Raw genomic sequence first — 16709 nt, forward strand, 5'->3', positions numbered from 1 at the left:
TCTCTGAGGGGGCCAAAATTTCGCCCCCTATAGTCAGCGATGGAGTCAGCTGACTATGCCGAGGCGCCGGCAACCACAGCCACTCGGTCTTGGAAGGGTTGAGCCTGAGTCTGTTCCTCCCCATCCAGACCCGTACGGCCTCCAGGCAACGGGCCATCACGTCAAGGGCATCGTTGGGGTGGCCTGGGGTGGAAATGTATTGCTATTCCTCTCAGCAATATGGGCACAGCAACACTGGTCAAATTTTGCATAGTTGGTTAATTGTTTGATTAATTTTTCAGCTCCAGTTCCCGTCCTCCACAAATAGGATGTTTCACAAGTAGGATGTGAAAAAATATGTTTACAAATTTAGTTAAGAATTTTTTGAATGATAGTATGAAATTAAATACTCTATTCATAGCTAGTTACTTCTTCCTTGAAACAAAATATACTACCTTTTCAACTAAATTAGCTATAATTACAGTTGTTACAGTTCATTACAGTTACGTCTACAATCAAAACTGCTTACTATGAACAGTAATGATTAAATGTCCTCTGCTAAACGTGCCAAAAGGCAGAAGCAGAACGAAAACCATTAATTTTTATTAAATATCTTGACTATAAACTATGTTATTGGAGAAGCGAAATAGTTAACATGCATATTCAGTTTCTGCGGAAATGTTCAGAAATAAGATAGTAACACAATTATCACTTACTCAAAATCCAAGCAAAAGAGAATTCATATTGCATAGAGAGAAAAGAAGACATTTAAATGTCTTAACTGTAATTAAAAATTAGAAGTGTAATTTTGTTCTAAACTTTTGTGGAATGTGTAGCATTATCTGTATGTTGTGGGATTGATGGTTGTGTGCTTGAAACATAAATCATTGTGAGTCAATCCAAAATAAAGACTCTTTGAGAAACTGCAGATAGAAAGAAAATATTGCAGAGTAAACAAATATACATGGAAGCAGTATTGTGTAAAGTAATGTGCAAATTAATGTATCTTTCTTACTAATTTCTACTGGTTTCTATTGATAGGAAAAGGGTTCGCAGGAAAAAAAAAAAGAAAAATTAGGACATTTTAAAAGCTGTAGGAAATTTGGTCAACAAAACAGTCTTTATTTTTGTTTTATGGCAGCAGGTTTTTTTTTTTAAAAAAACATGGCAATGAAGTGCAGTTAATAATGAAAGAGTAATCTACATCAGACATGTCAAACACAAGGCCCGGAGGCCGGATGCGGCCCGCGAAGTGATTTCATGTGGCCCGCGAAGCCATCCTGGAAACAGTGAGGGACTGGCCCCTGCTGCCTTGCCCTGGCCCAGGCCGGCCGGGAGCCAATGTACAATTTTGTGGTGGCCATCTATGCTGAAGCACATTCAGTCTTAGTTCCACAAGGCCGTCTAGAAACAGCGAGGAACCAGCTTCTGCCGTGTCGCCCCCGCCCCCTGGTGCATGCTGGGGAGGTGTCACCCTTTGTGAGGAATGAAGAAATGGACCATGCCTTGGCGCTTGCCCCGGTCCCACCCCCTTCTGCCAGAGACCCTCAGATCTGTCCCACTCCTGCCCAGGCCCCCACAGGCACCCTTGACATGAATGATGTAGAGCTGGCCATGCCCACCCAGTAGGCCACACCTACTCCATTCACACCCATCCAGTAGGCCACCCCCCCGAGGGCAACCACAATGCTGATGCAACCCTCAATGAAATTGAGTTTGACACCCCTGATCTACATGGTAAATATTAAGAGGAGTCTGAGAATTTTTTCATACTAGTGTAACAAATTTGTTTTAAAAGGCATAGTTATCGTGAGCGATTTAATCTAATAAATCGCTTGTGACTTTTAATAAAATTTGTTAGTTTGAAAAGGGACTACCAGACTCCTTCTAATTTTGGACTAAAAAAGCCCTCCTCCTACAAACCAATGGCATTGATCCTTGTGATTACCATCTGACGCTTCTTTAATATGACAATTGAAAAAGCAATCTGTTTAAGGGTAAAGAAAGAGATAACATCAGTATATGGCAGAAGAGTAATTACATCAAGCAACATTGAGCCACTGAGTGAAATTACAGTTGATCCATTGGCTTAAGTGTGGGTGGAAGATGGACTATTTTGCCAGTATAAAAGAAAAGCACAAGGTTTATCATTTCGTACCTTTGTCAGACAAGCTGCAGCTAAGCATCCAAAACTCTCTTTCATACTCTCGTGAAAAAAAGGAAGGTAATATTATTTGTTAACACTGTACAGTATCTCTCTACCTCTAATTTATTCGTTTATTTTATCCTGCCTTTTATTATTTTTATAAATATATGCATTGTTGATTTGTTGAGAATATCAAATGAGCAAATGTTTGTAACATTTCATATGGCTAATACTTAAAAACAGTTGCTTTTTCTTACTAAATTAGTATATCATAGATACATTGCCAAAAGTAGCCTTGTGCCCATAAAGTTTCCCTCTTGACTTCCATTCAGGTTCAAGAACAAGCATCCGAGTGTTCCTTAAGATATAAAAGCTTGAATATGGAAATACTGTTCTTTGTATCTCAAAATTGATGTTTGGGAATGTTATATACTTTTGTTTTGTTTTCAGAAGGTCCTCTTCTAGGTTGGAATCCTTTTTGCATTTATTTTCTTTGGATCCTCAAGCACAGTGTGCTCCATATAATATGCCCAACAGTTGGCAGGCAGTCTCTCCTCTCACTGATTTGAATCAAAGAGAACAAACAAGAGCTGTTGCACCCAATTAGGTTTGTGAAGCACCTTTTTGAGAAGTGCAAAATGCTGCAACAAGAAATAGGAACGTCATTTCGCAGAGAGATGCTTTGGTTTTCAAGAAGCGTTTGCTTTACTTTCTAATCAGCTCTGAATTGGATTGTTATCATAATACATTTATTTTGGGAAGCTTCTTGATTTATTTCTGGCCTTGTGCCATTGAATCATAGCATTTCTACAGATTTTGTAGATTATGTATTTTCCTATTGGAAGAACCTCTGGCCTCAACTCACCTACTTTTGGACTTTGCCACTTCAAAAGATTTGTATTGTTCCTCCGCTTCATAATTTAGAATGTATCTCCCCTATCTTTTCTAATGCAGCTGCCCTAACAGTGTGTAACCATGATAAAAGTTAGAAAAGTACCCAAGTTGCTGATATTTTATTATTCCACACTCACAAGAGTATCTTAATCCAACAATGAATGGAAGGCACAGCAGCACAGCAGCCAGGAAACACTTGTGGGATTTCAATGCTTGCAACTCACATTATTTATCATAACAACTGTTTAGATTTTATTTGTAAACCAGAAGCCAAATAAACACAAATACACATTCTGAAACCGCCAGATGAGGTGGGGTTCAAAAGCTATTTATGCTATTTCTTTTTTTATATGAGTTGGGACTGAGTGGATTTTTGTTATTCTGGGGTAACCCATGGGTGAGGTCTGGATTGGATGGTTTTCTATTCATTCTCCTCTTAAAGAGTGAATAAAAAAAGGATTAGTAACAATTGGTCCACTATATTTCTGCGTTTTAAGTGGACAGAACTGAAGATAATCATAAAGAGTGTAAATGCTAGTAATATGGAAGAATTCTAGATTAGGTAGAATCAATATGTGTCCAGGAAAGATCTGCAGTTCAAATATTTTTATTAGTTTATCAAAATATAAAATACAGATAAACAAAGAAAAATGAAGATAATGGAAAAATAAGGGTGGAAAAAGGGAAAAGAGAAAAATGTAGGGTAAGGGGGAAAAGAAAAGGCATTGCCTTCTGGCTCCATTTGATGCAGTAGAATAAGGTAGTAGCATAAAACCTCAACTTTTTACTTTTATATGATAATGTACACTAGCTATTTCTACAACAATAAATCTATCTAATCAGCAAAACCCAAAATCAACATTTCACTTTTTCGCCACCTCAAGCACAAAGTCCAAAAGTGGTTTCCAAGTAGAAGTGTCCAGGAAAGATTTGCAGATTCAACTAGTAGCCAATAACTTATGCATCCTTTCCTAATTTAGAGACAGATTGTATTTCATATGGATACTTAATGCATGAAGTGTGACAAATATAGGTGGATCAAATAGGTGCAACACTGATCATGGCTTAATTGCAATTGCAAGTCAAGGGTTTTTCCAGTTGAGGTGCAAAATCAAGAGGAAATTTAAACAGAGCCCTCAGATGACACTTTAATTGGAGACTTACCATATCCAGGAAAGCAACCCTAAATATTCACATTACAAATCAAGAAATAAGAAATAAATGTACAAAGCTCGTTCAATATTTCTACCAATTACAATTTTTTCATATTTGTTTTAGAAAGAGCAACAATTTGTCATTACAGAAGCACTTCCATTTTGCTATTTTATATTGGTCAGTTATTGATATATAATTTCATTAAGGATTTTTATTACAACAGTAAAACAGAAACTAAATTTAAAGAAAGAAAAAAGAATAACAGGAAAGAGTAAAGTGTAAGAAAAAAGAAAAACAAAAACAAAAAAAGAATATAATAAAGAAAAAGAAATATATAAAGAAGTGACTTCCAACCTTCACTGCAACAATTATAAACAAATGTAGTAACTCTTTACTCCCCATAAGGTTACAAACAGATATCTCATATCTCATTCCTTATCTATAAGCAAATTTATAAAACATCAGCTTTTCAACCCTAATGTCAGCAAAAAAATCGTAAAGGATTGCCATAACTTTGCAAATAAATGTCTTATTGTAACTTTGATCAAATATAACCAACTTTATATTCTTTTCTTTCACTTCTAGTAGTCTTCATCTTTAGTTCATTCAAATTTTGCCATAGGATTTCTCTTCAATTCTTTATCTCCTCATACAAATTTCTTCAAAGATTTAACAAGCCTTTTTTGCAGGTCCAGTAAGAAGACATTTGGTTTGTCATTTGCATGTCTTTTTAATTTTTAGAACTTCAGCCAGTTTCTTTTGAATCTATATACCACTACAATCCTTATGTCTGTTTCATTCTTGTAAGCTTCAGTTGAGTGAAGGTACACATAGGGCAACAATTTTTCAACCAAGGAACCTCAGAATGGGCTAACTTCAAGAATCTATCCAAAATCTGAAACCTATGACTGCCATGAGATTGAAATTTGGCAAAATTTGTAGCTGGTTCAGGCTGCTACAGTCAGCTGCAGTCATGTGATTGTCATTTCGAATTTTCCAGCCAGCTTCCCACAGGAAAATTAAATGGGGAAGCCAACAGGAAGCTGGAAGTTCCAGCCTAGCAGGCAGGTAAGTGACTGCTGCTGGATGGGGGGAGAGAGTGGTGGGTTGCACAAGGGTGCAGGGGAGGTGACCAGTGAATATGAATCACTCCAATAGCTGACACTGAACCACAGCACAACAGGGAGGAACCCACATCAATTCCCAAAAACAGCTAGTATATCTTCCTCTGACCTGTTCATCTGGCCCTCGCTCAGCAACCTGGCATCCCAGCATAGCCTGAATACAATGCAACCTTCTAATGCATCTGACGCTGTGTCCAAAAATGGCAGATTACTTGCTTGCTCCATCTCTGTCCATCTCTGATCAGACCCACCCTGCTTTTCTAAGCACCTAAACTAATCCAATTGCTACCCATTTCTCTGTTTATTTACAGTATAGGTTATTTTGGTTGATTGCGCATTCTTGGTTATGGTGACATTTAAAGAGAGTTTGATTGGTTCAATTCGGGCTACCCAATGTTGCATCTTGAATGAGATGTTTTCTAGCCAGTAGAATCCTAGGTTTAAACATAAGGCTCTTCAATTCAGTTTCCTTGATTCCAAGGTAAGTATGTGTAGATTGCAACCACTGTATGAAGGTCTCTTGAAGGAATACTGTACTGTATTTTTGAAGTAATGCTCACAGTTGTAGCCAATTCAGAATTCAAAACTCAGAAATCAGATTAAAAATTGTGATCTTAAACTAAGTCCACTAAAGTAGCTTTAGGCAATCAGATCTGGACTACAAACAGACAAGTCATGGAGCAAAGAAAGTGTTTCATATGTCCTTTTGCAAACTTCTGGAGATAATTCCAGATTTTTGCAGCTAAGATCTAGTGGCTATCTGGTTTTAAATCCCTATAATTCAACCTACACCTTAATAAATTGGATTTGTATGTATAGTACATGTAAGTCAATTTAATCAACAGAAATTAATGTAAGATTGTATGGATGCAGAAAGTCCACTGTTTTTCTCTTTTTTATAGGAACATCATGGATTACTATGGAAAGTATGCCATTGTCATTTGTGCCTTGTTAGCTGTGTCTCTGAATATTTTTCAATCATTGCCAGAGGAAGAGTTTATCACACAGGGTGAGATGCTTTTAAAATATGAAATAAAAGAAAACATACGGAGTTTATTGTTAGTGCTGATTCTTCTAGTTTAATAATGTAATTATTAGATTGCTTTATGTTTTCTAAACTGTTAGATTGTTTGATTACATCGAAGGAAGAATGTACGTATGTATTTATTTATTTTTATATTATTCAAAGTATTTGACCACCCATTTCATCATAGTGACACTGGGTAGCTAATAACAATTAAAAACACAGCAAACAAGAAAAATATAAATACATAACCAGCAAGTGAGATTAAAAAAAAAACCTCTACAACTATCAACATAACCATTTCACAAGTTCTAACTGACACACTGACTCCCGTGTCTGGGTGGGTCTAAATTTCAGAAGGCTTAATCAAAGTAGATTGCCAATAAATAAGTTCAGTGTAAACACACTGGATAAATAAACATGTGGCATACTGTATACCTAATTAAATAAAAACAATTCCATCTATAGACAATTTTGCAGAAGTTGGCATACTTTTCAGGGACTATTGTGCAAAAAAAATATTAGAAAATTTATATTCTTTGATTTATATACTAAAAAAAGTAGGCCATGGTTCATCGGAATATTTTTTTAAAGCTTCCACATTATGGACTCAGTGAATGAGTATAAAGCGTAGAGCTTTCCAATAGGGACTCTCTCAATAGTTCACCTAAGAAGGCCCCCTTGCTACATTATTTAATGAGAAGTTAATGCCAAGCAAAGACTCATCAAGGTATGAAAGATATGGAAAACACTGAAAGCATTTATTTTTAAAAAATACTTCAAAATCATGTAGAGAGATTGATAGACTATATCATGTGATAACACAATATGTAAAGGTGTTTAATGGAAAGGCAAAAACACTGAACAAATTTTCTTCATCACTCTTCTCTATGGAAGTTGTAGGTCAGAAACTTACAATTAAACGTACATTTATTTCCAGGAAATAAATGTACAGAACAGAGTTCTTCAAGGACACAAGATAAGATCTAGACCTTCTTATCAACAAACTAAAAATGAACAGATCACTGGTCCAGGCGGTATCCATTTTAGGATATTTAAAGCATTGAACTTAATCTAACTAATGAGTAATGCGTTTATTAAAAAAATGTATGACCTATCCATCAGATTAACTTGTTATCATAGCCTCTATTTTATATTTTATAACATGTTCTTAAATGAACCAGAACGGAAATTAGCAGCAGGATGGCCAAGTATGTTAATGTTCCAGTGTGGCAGGACTAATAAAAAGTTAAAGATCAAAAACAGAAATATAAATTCTTTGATTAATAAAAGTGCTCAGGAAATCTACAATAGAACTGATGCACTTTTGATAAATGGAAAAGATTAGTCTACGTAAACATGTGCGTGGACATGTTCTAGTGCAAATTGAATATTGATTTATAATCCTGGTTAGTGAGCACACTATGGCTTGATTAAATTTATTAAAAATATCTTTACCATTTTACTAAAGAAGGAAAGCTGGTTCCCAGTTTGGAAGGAAAGAAATGAATGAAAACTTATGCTTACCGTTTTATTCCTGATGTTACACATTCTCATTCAAGTTTTTCTACATATTTTTATTATGCATTAGTGTGTAAAATTTTCCTAAGGACACTGAACTTAGAATGATTTCTCTGTTTGGAAATGGACTGCACATGTGTAAAAAGCGGAACGTCTCTGTCCCGTCACACAGTCTGAGCTCATTAGGATGCAGTTTAACATTCCATGTCAGAATGTGGAGACCTAAATGGAATCTAGAACAGGATCTAACCTTTCTTCTGTATTCTTTTTGTCTGTTTGTTAGATTGTACTGAATGTAAACTAACCGTGATCCCTCGCCTGACCAAAGTGTTCGGTGGCCGACCTGTGTACCAATGTGCAGGATGTTGTTTCTCAAGAGCTTATCCAACTCCCATGAGGTCAAAAAAGTCCATGCCCGTGCCGAAAAACATCACTTCAGAAGCGAAATGCTGTGTGGCAAGAGCTTTCAGAGAGGTAATGGGACTACCCCTAGGCGATGTACGGTGGGTTACAATTTTGTTTACTCTTCCTCTTCAGCCTAGTTTCCATATGGAGTATACAACCAGGAACTGCAACGAAGAGTGCAAAAGAGTGCTACAGGAAGGGACCGTAAGCAGAAGACAAATGAACATGTTTTGTTTTCAACCTGTGTTTGGATATTCTGAGTTTGTGCTTTCATTTAGAGTTAAAGAATTAAATCGGGAGACTAAGATGGCCATTTCTAGCTTGTTCTGCTTTCATCAGTTAGCCATACCCTTTATGGGATTCGAACCTGGGCAGTTTACATACTAGGCAGTGATTTAACCACCAAGCCACAGGCTCTCCTCCCCTCTTTACCAGCTGAGTCAAGGGAGTATATACAGGACGTTTTTCAGACAGACCGGTCTGATTGGTTACACCTTGACATTTTTAACTGCTATACTGCAGTTTTACTTTTTTACAATATCTTTTGCCATGCAGCCCCCCAACTAGGGGCGTTAAGCAGGCTCAAGTCACAACTGCGAAACATTTTAAACCCAAATTTCTTTTTCTGACAAAGAGTTAAAGAATTAAACCGGGAGACTAAGATGGCCATTTCTAGCTTGTTCTGCTTTCATCAGTTAGCCATACCCTTTATGGGATTCGAACCTGGGCAGTTTACATACTAGGCAGTGATTTAACCACCAAGCCACAGGCTTTCCTCCCCTCTTTGCCAGCTTAGTCAAGGGAGTATATACAGGAAGTTTTTCAGACAGACCGGTCTGATTGGTTACACCAAGAAACTTCCAATTTTACATGGGAGAAAACCCGAATAACCAAAGACCTACATACAAACACCCGCGAAAACCTCAAAACACACATACACACACACACACACATAATTGGAATGAATTCTGAACATTATATTTAATGTCCGTTATCAGAGATATGACTTGGGGACATTTATCCAGAATCTCCCTTAATAGAATGAACAAGAGGACTGTTGATTGATTGATTGATTGATTGATTGATTGATAGCATTTATGTGGCTGCCTCAGTCAAGTAAAATGATTCTGGACAGTCTGCAAAAAGTCAGCTATAAATACAAAACCCAAAGAAAGCAATACTATAAATTAAAAACCAACTGAAACCATAACATGCTGATCAAACTAAAATATACTGCAACAGTTGGAATTCCACTATGTGCCATTACCCTGGAAGAAGCCCATCCCCAGAAGATGTATAACCATTAGGGACAGAGTCTAAAATAATTTTATAATCAATGTGATTAAATACATGGGTTGATGAGCTTTAACTGGCTGGTGCATGTTGGCTGAGGGGGTAAAGAGCTGCTGTCCAAGAGATGGAAACCAAATGTTTCTTTAGATGTTAGGCTAATTCTTCTTCCTCCTGACATTGACATTCCGTCTACTGCAAATTTTTGTCACCTGATGCACTCCCTCTTTGTGCTTTGGGGAAAGGTCTTTTAATTGCAATGCATTATGAAACTGTTCAAACTAATGCTTTTATAGGGTTTTTTTCTTCTTGTTATGACCCTTTAATCCCTTTATTCGGGGTGGAGTCAGGGTAACCGAATGGAGCTGAGAGTTTACTGGCTGGATATCCTTCCTGACATCTATGCTGATGTTTTCTCTTTGAGCCCTGATAGAGAAACATCTGCTGCTGCCTAGGATTGAACTCTCAACCTTACATGGAGTAATAGGTCCAGGGATGGGATTCAGCCGGTTTGCATTGGTTCAGCAGAACCGATACAGTTACAATAAATCTGTGAGATGCATCGTGCTGGTGATGCTGCTGTTGCTGTGAGGCATGTCCCTCCGGTGATGACATCAATGTGATGCATTTTGCGCCGGTGATAATGTGAATGCAATGCGCATAGCGCCGGTGATAACGCATCACGTCATTGATGAGGACAATGTGGTGATGACAAATATGTGAGGTGCATCGTGCTGGTGATGACGACAAACAGAACCAGTTAAATTATTTGAATCCCACCATTGAATAGGTCATATACAGCATAATAACTGTAGAATTAGCATAGGTTGGGGACTGAAGGAAGTTTGGTACTACTATAGTTTCCAGCAATCCTGTTAAGATGGTGGGTCTTAAAAAGATGTGCTGGTATTGTAGTTCAACAGCACTTAGGGCCGTAGGTCACCTATCCCCAGCACAGGAAATCATTCCAAGTCTCCATAAAGACTGATGAAAGAAGGTTTTTAAGTGAGAAAATAGTACGTAACCTCACTGTGGTTTAAATCTGATTTTAGAGTTTGCTTCTCCAGGTTTTCATTCCAAATGATGGAACTAGGAAGATCGAGAATCACACTGACTGTCACTGCAGCACCTGCTACTATCATAAATCTTAATTTCTCTACAACTGGACAACAGATTCCTCTGCAGCTGGACAACAGATAGCTCAGAATGAAGTTTTATCATGTCCTAAATTTTTGTTTTCCTTAGTTTTGTAGTGAAATTATGTATATTCCTAGGTTTTCTGATAGGAGTGATCCTTCTGATCAGCATGTTATGAATACTCTGCTGTTTGTTCTCTATGTGCTCTGCCACACATTTGGATAAGCAGAAAAATATACATTTCTTCTGCGAATCAAATATAGAGTTATGCATGATAACCAGAGCCTTGTTTATTTTGTATGTCAGGTATGCATTCATATTTGAATATTGTTTTTCAAGAGAAAAGACACCAATAGAGTCACTGAATATAATTTTTCATCCCAAAATTAATTTCAACTGAAAGAAATTTTATGTTTCATGTGTTGATTCTTTTTTTTCCTCTGTTAAGACTTTAATGACACAGTTTTAGTGGTGCTAGACATGGAAAATGCACTCTGATGCAAGGAAACTTGAATTTAATTAAAAGGAAACTTGCATCAATGCTTTTCAAGTTGCTTTTAGAATTAATTTCTCTTACCATTGGACTGGATATTCTTTAAAAAAATTATTGCCATTGTATTGAACATGCTGGCTAGCATGCAATGAGTCTACATAGCAATACCCTGAATCAATACATAAACAACACACACACACACACACAGAGAGAGAGAGAGAGAGAGAGAGAGAGAGAGAGAGAGAGAGAGAGAGAGAGAGAGAGAGAGAGAGAGAGAGAGAGAAATGCTATTTAAAAAAAATTCCATGCCACAATAAAGCAATTGCTTATAGAAGATTCTGAATGGATTAGAGCAGAGGTCCCCAAACCCTGGAACATGGCCCACTACTGGGCTGTGGCTTATTTAGAATTGGGCCACCTGAGTGGCTGGCCGGAGTGCATCCATGCACGTGCATAGCTCGACTTGCATGAGCGGTGGGCCGGTGGGCACTCGCGTGGCCCAGTTCCCCTCTTTCTCCCCCCCCCACCTGGGCTGCCAAGCCACTAAGTTTGGGGACTGCTGAATTAGAGAACCAGATTTCACCACCAGCAGCAGTAGCAGCAAATATCCATGCCATATTTCTATGTGTTACAACCAGAACGCCCAGAATGGAGTTCCAGCAACTTTTTTGGATGGAACCTTGTAGGATAGGCAAGGCAGGCTGTATGACATGTGTGAGTTCCGGCACCTTTTTTTTTTTTTTTTTTTTACAAAAAAAGCACTGGTTACAACATTCTGGTTATTAAAGGCATTGTCTCCGAGAGTGACCTTTTGTGGAGAGTACTATAGAATCCCAAGGGGTGAGCATCTCAGGCTATGATAATATCTGAAGAGTATTATCAGATGTATAAAAGATGCTATAACACGCTAGTTTTACTATTTCGGAAAGGATGGGTCTATCTTCAAAGGAGTTCCCCTGTGTGATTCCATCTTCCTTTCCTGGATATGTCCATAGATTTAGTTTATCTAAGTTTATCTATTTATCTACAGGTAGTCCTCGAGTTTCAACCATAATGGAGCCTGCTCACCAACTTCATGATGGTCTAAAATCGGATCACCCATACGATCAACCCAATTTTATGATCTTTTTTGTGGTGGTTGTAAAGCGACACTATAGCTGTTAAGCAAACCAGTGGTTTGCTATGGGTGTGGTTTTGCCAATGACTGGAAATAAATGGAGGGGGGGGGGAGAGAATTGTACTGAAGTAATTATTGTTCTTAAATGCTCTCATTGATCCCTAAATATTCAGCTGTTTCTGGCGTCATTTTAAAAGTGTTCACTCCACTCTGTTCTGTCTTTTACCCTTTCCCGAATTCCCTATACATTCTTGACAATTGAATGGGATTCAGTCAGCCAATGTTAGCATTAATTTCTGGTGAAGCAACGTTACTGTCTGATTGATGGTTTTAGATCACCATCTAGTGGAGGAACTCATAACCGAATTTGCACTTATATATGAATGAAGCTAAGCAATAAATCAATGAGAGAGAGAGAGAGAGAGAGAGAGAGAGAGAGAGAGAGAGAGAGAGAGAGAGAGAGAGAGAGAGAGAAGAAGAAGAAGAAGAAAAAAAAAAAGGGGGGGAAGAATAAAAGCTAAGTGAAGAGAGGTAATCAGGCCAGTCCTTTGTTTAGTATACATCAATGGCAGACTTGAAGGGGATATCAGTGACAGCCTTTCTTGGGAAAATGAAAAAAAACAACATGCCATAACCATCCCAGAAGGTAAATTTCTTCTCAAGTGCTCTGCAGTGTATCAACACCAGTGGGCCCCTGACCTTAAAAAGACTGTACTTAATTATCAAAAGAAAATGTAATAAAAGTGCATGAATTTTGCCTTACCTACATTATCTCAACCTTTTCCAATCTCAAGCTTTCATGATGTTTTGAGTTACTAATCCCATTATCCCCAGAAAAATTGCCTGTACATTTCTGGCTGGGAAGATGAGAATTGTAATCACGTGCATTTGCAAACAGGGTCAAGGTGTGTGTGTGAGACACAATGTATATGATGTCATTTAAATGCTTAACTTAGGCACATCAGACACTGGGACATAAGCATGCAATAGGGGGTATTTGGGTGATGGCATTGCCATGGGCATGTCATTATTTTTTAGTCATTTATGGCAGGGGTCCCCAACCTGTGGGCCATGAGGGATTTGCAACCGAGCCGCAGAAACGACTGGCAAGTATACGCATACAGGCATTCTCATTTGCATGGTTAAAGTCTTCTGCAGAAAGAAAATCAAGCTGCAAATCCATTGAACAGAACTCATAACGTAATACATTGCAACATAGCCATCCAAAGATTGCATTAATTTCATTTTACACTTCTACACAAATCATCACAACTGAAACATATTAATGTGGGACAGGACAGAGGAATACCACATGGATGTCATTCTACTTAGCACATTTGTTTATTTTTCCTTAAATCCAGGGGTACTTCCTGTGAAGATATTTTTTAAAACTCTCTACCTTAAAATTAGGTTTAACCACTTTGGGGGTGCTCTCAGTATCATGTGCTCCAAATTACACACAATCCAGCCTTCTAAAATGAGCTTACATATTCTAGATATCAATGAGATTATTTCACCTGAGTCAATTCTTTGGAAACTAAATATTATGTTGTTTCCTCTGGATACTCAAAATCTACATTGGCATATTTTTAATTGATCGTCTGAATAAGCTCTTCAAAATCATACCTGAACAACTCTTCAAAATGTTGCTTACTATCAGTGGCTTTCATTGGTTGAAATGGTCAGAAAGGAAGAAGTAACTTCACCTATTATTATCATCACTTTTAAAGAAACCGTTTTGTACTCAAATGAAATTTTAATTGGGTAATCTCAAACCATCTAGCAGAGAATAAACATGGTCTTCACTTTAATCATGTACAGCCTTAAGCCTGATGCTAATTAGCAGTTTGAAAGAGTAGTGATGCCAAAGAGCGAGATCAAAGATTATGTTGTTACTGAATATTACAGTTTACATAGCAAGTGCCGAAGCTTTCAGCACAGATGTGAAAGCAGCTGTAAAAAACAATTAGCACAATTTCTGAACCTGCAGCTACATTATCTCATAATGAATGAAAATAATATGTAGCTTTTAATACAGTGTATCAACTCCTTAATTCCAGAAGGATCTATGACAGGCATGTCAAACTGCCGGCCCGCGGGCCAGATGTGTCACATCAAAACTGTGCCCACCCCATTGCCGGCAATGGGGAAAAAGTCGCGATACGTCACACAACATCACGTGACATCACAAATTTGACATGCCTGATCTATGACATTATAAAGGCCAATTATAATCGTTTTAAGTTCTTAGAATTGCCATAACTTTTTTAGGCATTTGGCAATTCCTCAAAAAAACCCTAACAGCACATGGTCAGTATTTATTCAGATTTAATATCTTGCATGTTTATTACAACCTCCTCTAATGTGATGCCCTCTAGCTCCAGAATGCCTTTACCATCATAAATCAAAGACTACCTATAATGTTGTAAAAAAGACAAGGTCTGATCTTCTGAAGACGCAGCTTCATTTGTGGGTGAAGATCCTCATTGGGCTCAGTGGATGCTCTTCTTTCACTTTTCTACCCAGCTTTTAGTGTGTGCATGTAGATTCACAAATAGTATACCATAGTATGCTGTTTTGTATTTACAAGAAGCAGGGAAATTTTACCCAGTCTGGCTCAAAGTTACTATAAAGCCATAGACCTAAAGAGGAGAGGTGAAGGAGGCATTAACTTTCCATTCTGAATAAAGGCTAACCTACTGAAATTCAAGGCAGGTCTCATAAATCAGCTGGGGAAGCAAATGAACAGGCCATCATTGGCACAGATGAATGTCCAAAATTCAATGGCCTCAAGACACCTTGGGTCTTTTATTGTGCATGTCCCGGCTTCACACAAAAAAAGGAGAAAGCAAAAGTGCCAATAATAAAGTGTATTTGAAACTCATAGAATAGAAACTCACATACTCATGATACAAGGAGGTAGAAACAGTTTGACAGATTTACAGGCAAAAGAGAAAAATTAAGCTGAAAGCTAAGCAAAATGGAAATGTCCTTTTTTTAATAAGCCAACCTTTCTCCCTATAAAAGAAAACAAGGTTTCTAGATGACGTTGTTTCTTTCCACATAGTTAAGACTAGTAAAGTCAAATGACATTATTCAGGGTTGTTTTAAGGGTGTTCCGAACACTTAATGAGTTTTTTAAAGGCAAATTTAAAATCTTCATTAAAACTAGTATACAGCAGAGGATTGATTAGAGAATTCACATAGCCAAGCCATGTCAAAAAGTGAGCAACTTCTGATGACACGGTGCTTATCCTGAGGCCCACAATGAGCTCCTTAATAAAAAAGGGCAACCAAGACAAAATGAATGCACCTAAAATGAGGCCAAGGATGCGTGCAGCCTTTCTCTCCCTTACGCTGGAAATCTGTTGGCGGTCTCCAACCAAATCTGGATCGTTGTCAAAAGGAGGGCTCCTCACTGAAAACTGGATTCTGTCAAATTCCGTGGTTGGATCGGACATGGATAAGTCTGAAATGCAAAAGGTCTGTGTGAGTTTACAATTGGCAAAAGAATTCTGGCTGTCGGTGCTTCTACTGCTGAGATGCCTGCTTGACCCACGTTTTTGGTACAGGCTCTTTGCTGCATGATAAATTCTGTAGTAGACGATCAGAATGAGGGTCAGCGGGATATAAAACGCTCCAAATGTGGAATATATGGTATAAATGACATGACTGTGTTGGATTTGGCAGTCACTGGAATTGCTGTTGCTAGGGTGGTTTCGCCAAAACAATGGAGGCACTGAGATAAAAATCGATATTGCCCATACCGTGCAGATCATAATACCAGCTCTCTTGGCAGTCCTTTTCCTGGCATATTCAATAGCATCTGTAATTGCCCAGTATCTATCCAAAGCAATGACACAAAGGTGGAGTATTGAGCATGTGCAGCAGGTCATGTCTATGCTCAGCCACACCTCACAGAGGAAATATCCCAAGATCCATCGGTCCATCACTATATAGGCAATGCTCAAGGGCATCACCAGAATAGCAACAAGCAGATCTGTAAGCGCCAGCGAGCATATTAGGTAGTTGGCTGGCTGGTGGAGCTTCTTCGTTGTGCAGATTGCCGAAATGACAGAAGAATTCAGTAGCATGGTCAGGGTTGTAATTATGGAGAGAGACAAGGTAATTAGCAAATTTTCAGTGACAGTTTTAGGTTTCGTAGCCACGTTGGCTTCTGGAGTAAAGTTAGTATGATTCATCTTCTGCGGCCTTCTGGGAGTCGGAGTTAAAATTTCTCCATTCCAAGATTACCACGAGTGCTCCAGATTTGAAATTCGACATCCATACTTCCCATGTGTTCCAGATTGAAGCACTTTGTCTGTTAGCTTTCTGATTTCCTGGAAGATGAAATATACTTATTAATACTAGATCATCTGGCTTTATTTATTTTTTACAATGTTAAAAACTACTTCTGTTTAAAA

At 38.0% G+C, this 16709-nt stretch overlaps 2 protein-coding genes across 2 annotated transcripts; one reads left to right on the forward strand and one right to left on the reverse strand.

The window, feature by feature from the left end:
• The first annotated feature begins 6207 nt into the window (after window positions 1–6207).
• CGA (glycoprotein hormones, alpha polypeptide) lies at window positions 6208–10689 on the forward strand. The gene is made up of 3 exons (XM_015812866.1): window positions 6208–6307; window positions 8127–8317; window positions 10606–10689. Exons 1-3 carry the CDS (start codon window positions 6208–6210, stop codon window positions 10687–10689), a joined length of 375 nt encoding a protein of 124 aa, XP_015668352.1.
• A 4691-nt stretch (window positions 10690–15380) lies between these two features.
• HTR1E (5-hydroxytryptamine receptor 1E) lies at window positions 15381–16487 on the reverse strand. Its single transcript, XM_015812868.1, has one exon. The coding sequence runs from the start codon at window positions 16485–16487 to the stop codon at window positions 15393–15395; it is 1095 nt and encodes a 364-aa protein (XP_015668354.1). The 3' UTR covers window positions 15381–15392.
• Window positions 16488–16709: the final 222 nt, after the last annotated feature.

This window comes from Protobothrops mucrosquamatus, unplaced genomic scaffold, assembly GCF_001527695.2.
Source record: "Protobothrops mucrosquamatus isolate PMUCROS unplaced genomic scaffold, P.Mucros_1.0 scaffold114, whole genome shotgun sequence".
NCBI classification, from domain to species: Eukaryota; Metazoa; Chordata; class Lepidosauria; order Squamata; family Viperidae; genus Protobothrops; species Protobothrops mucrosquamatus.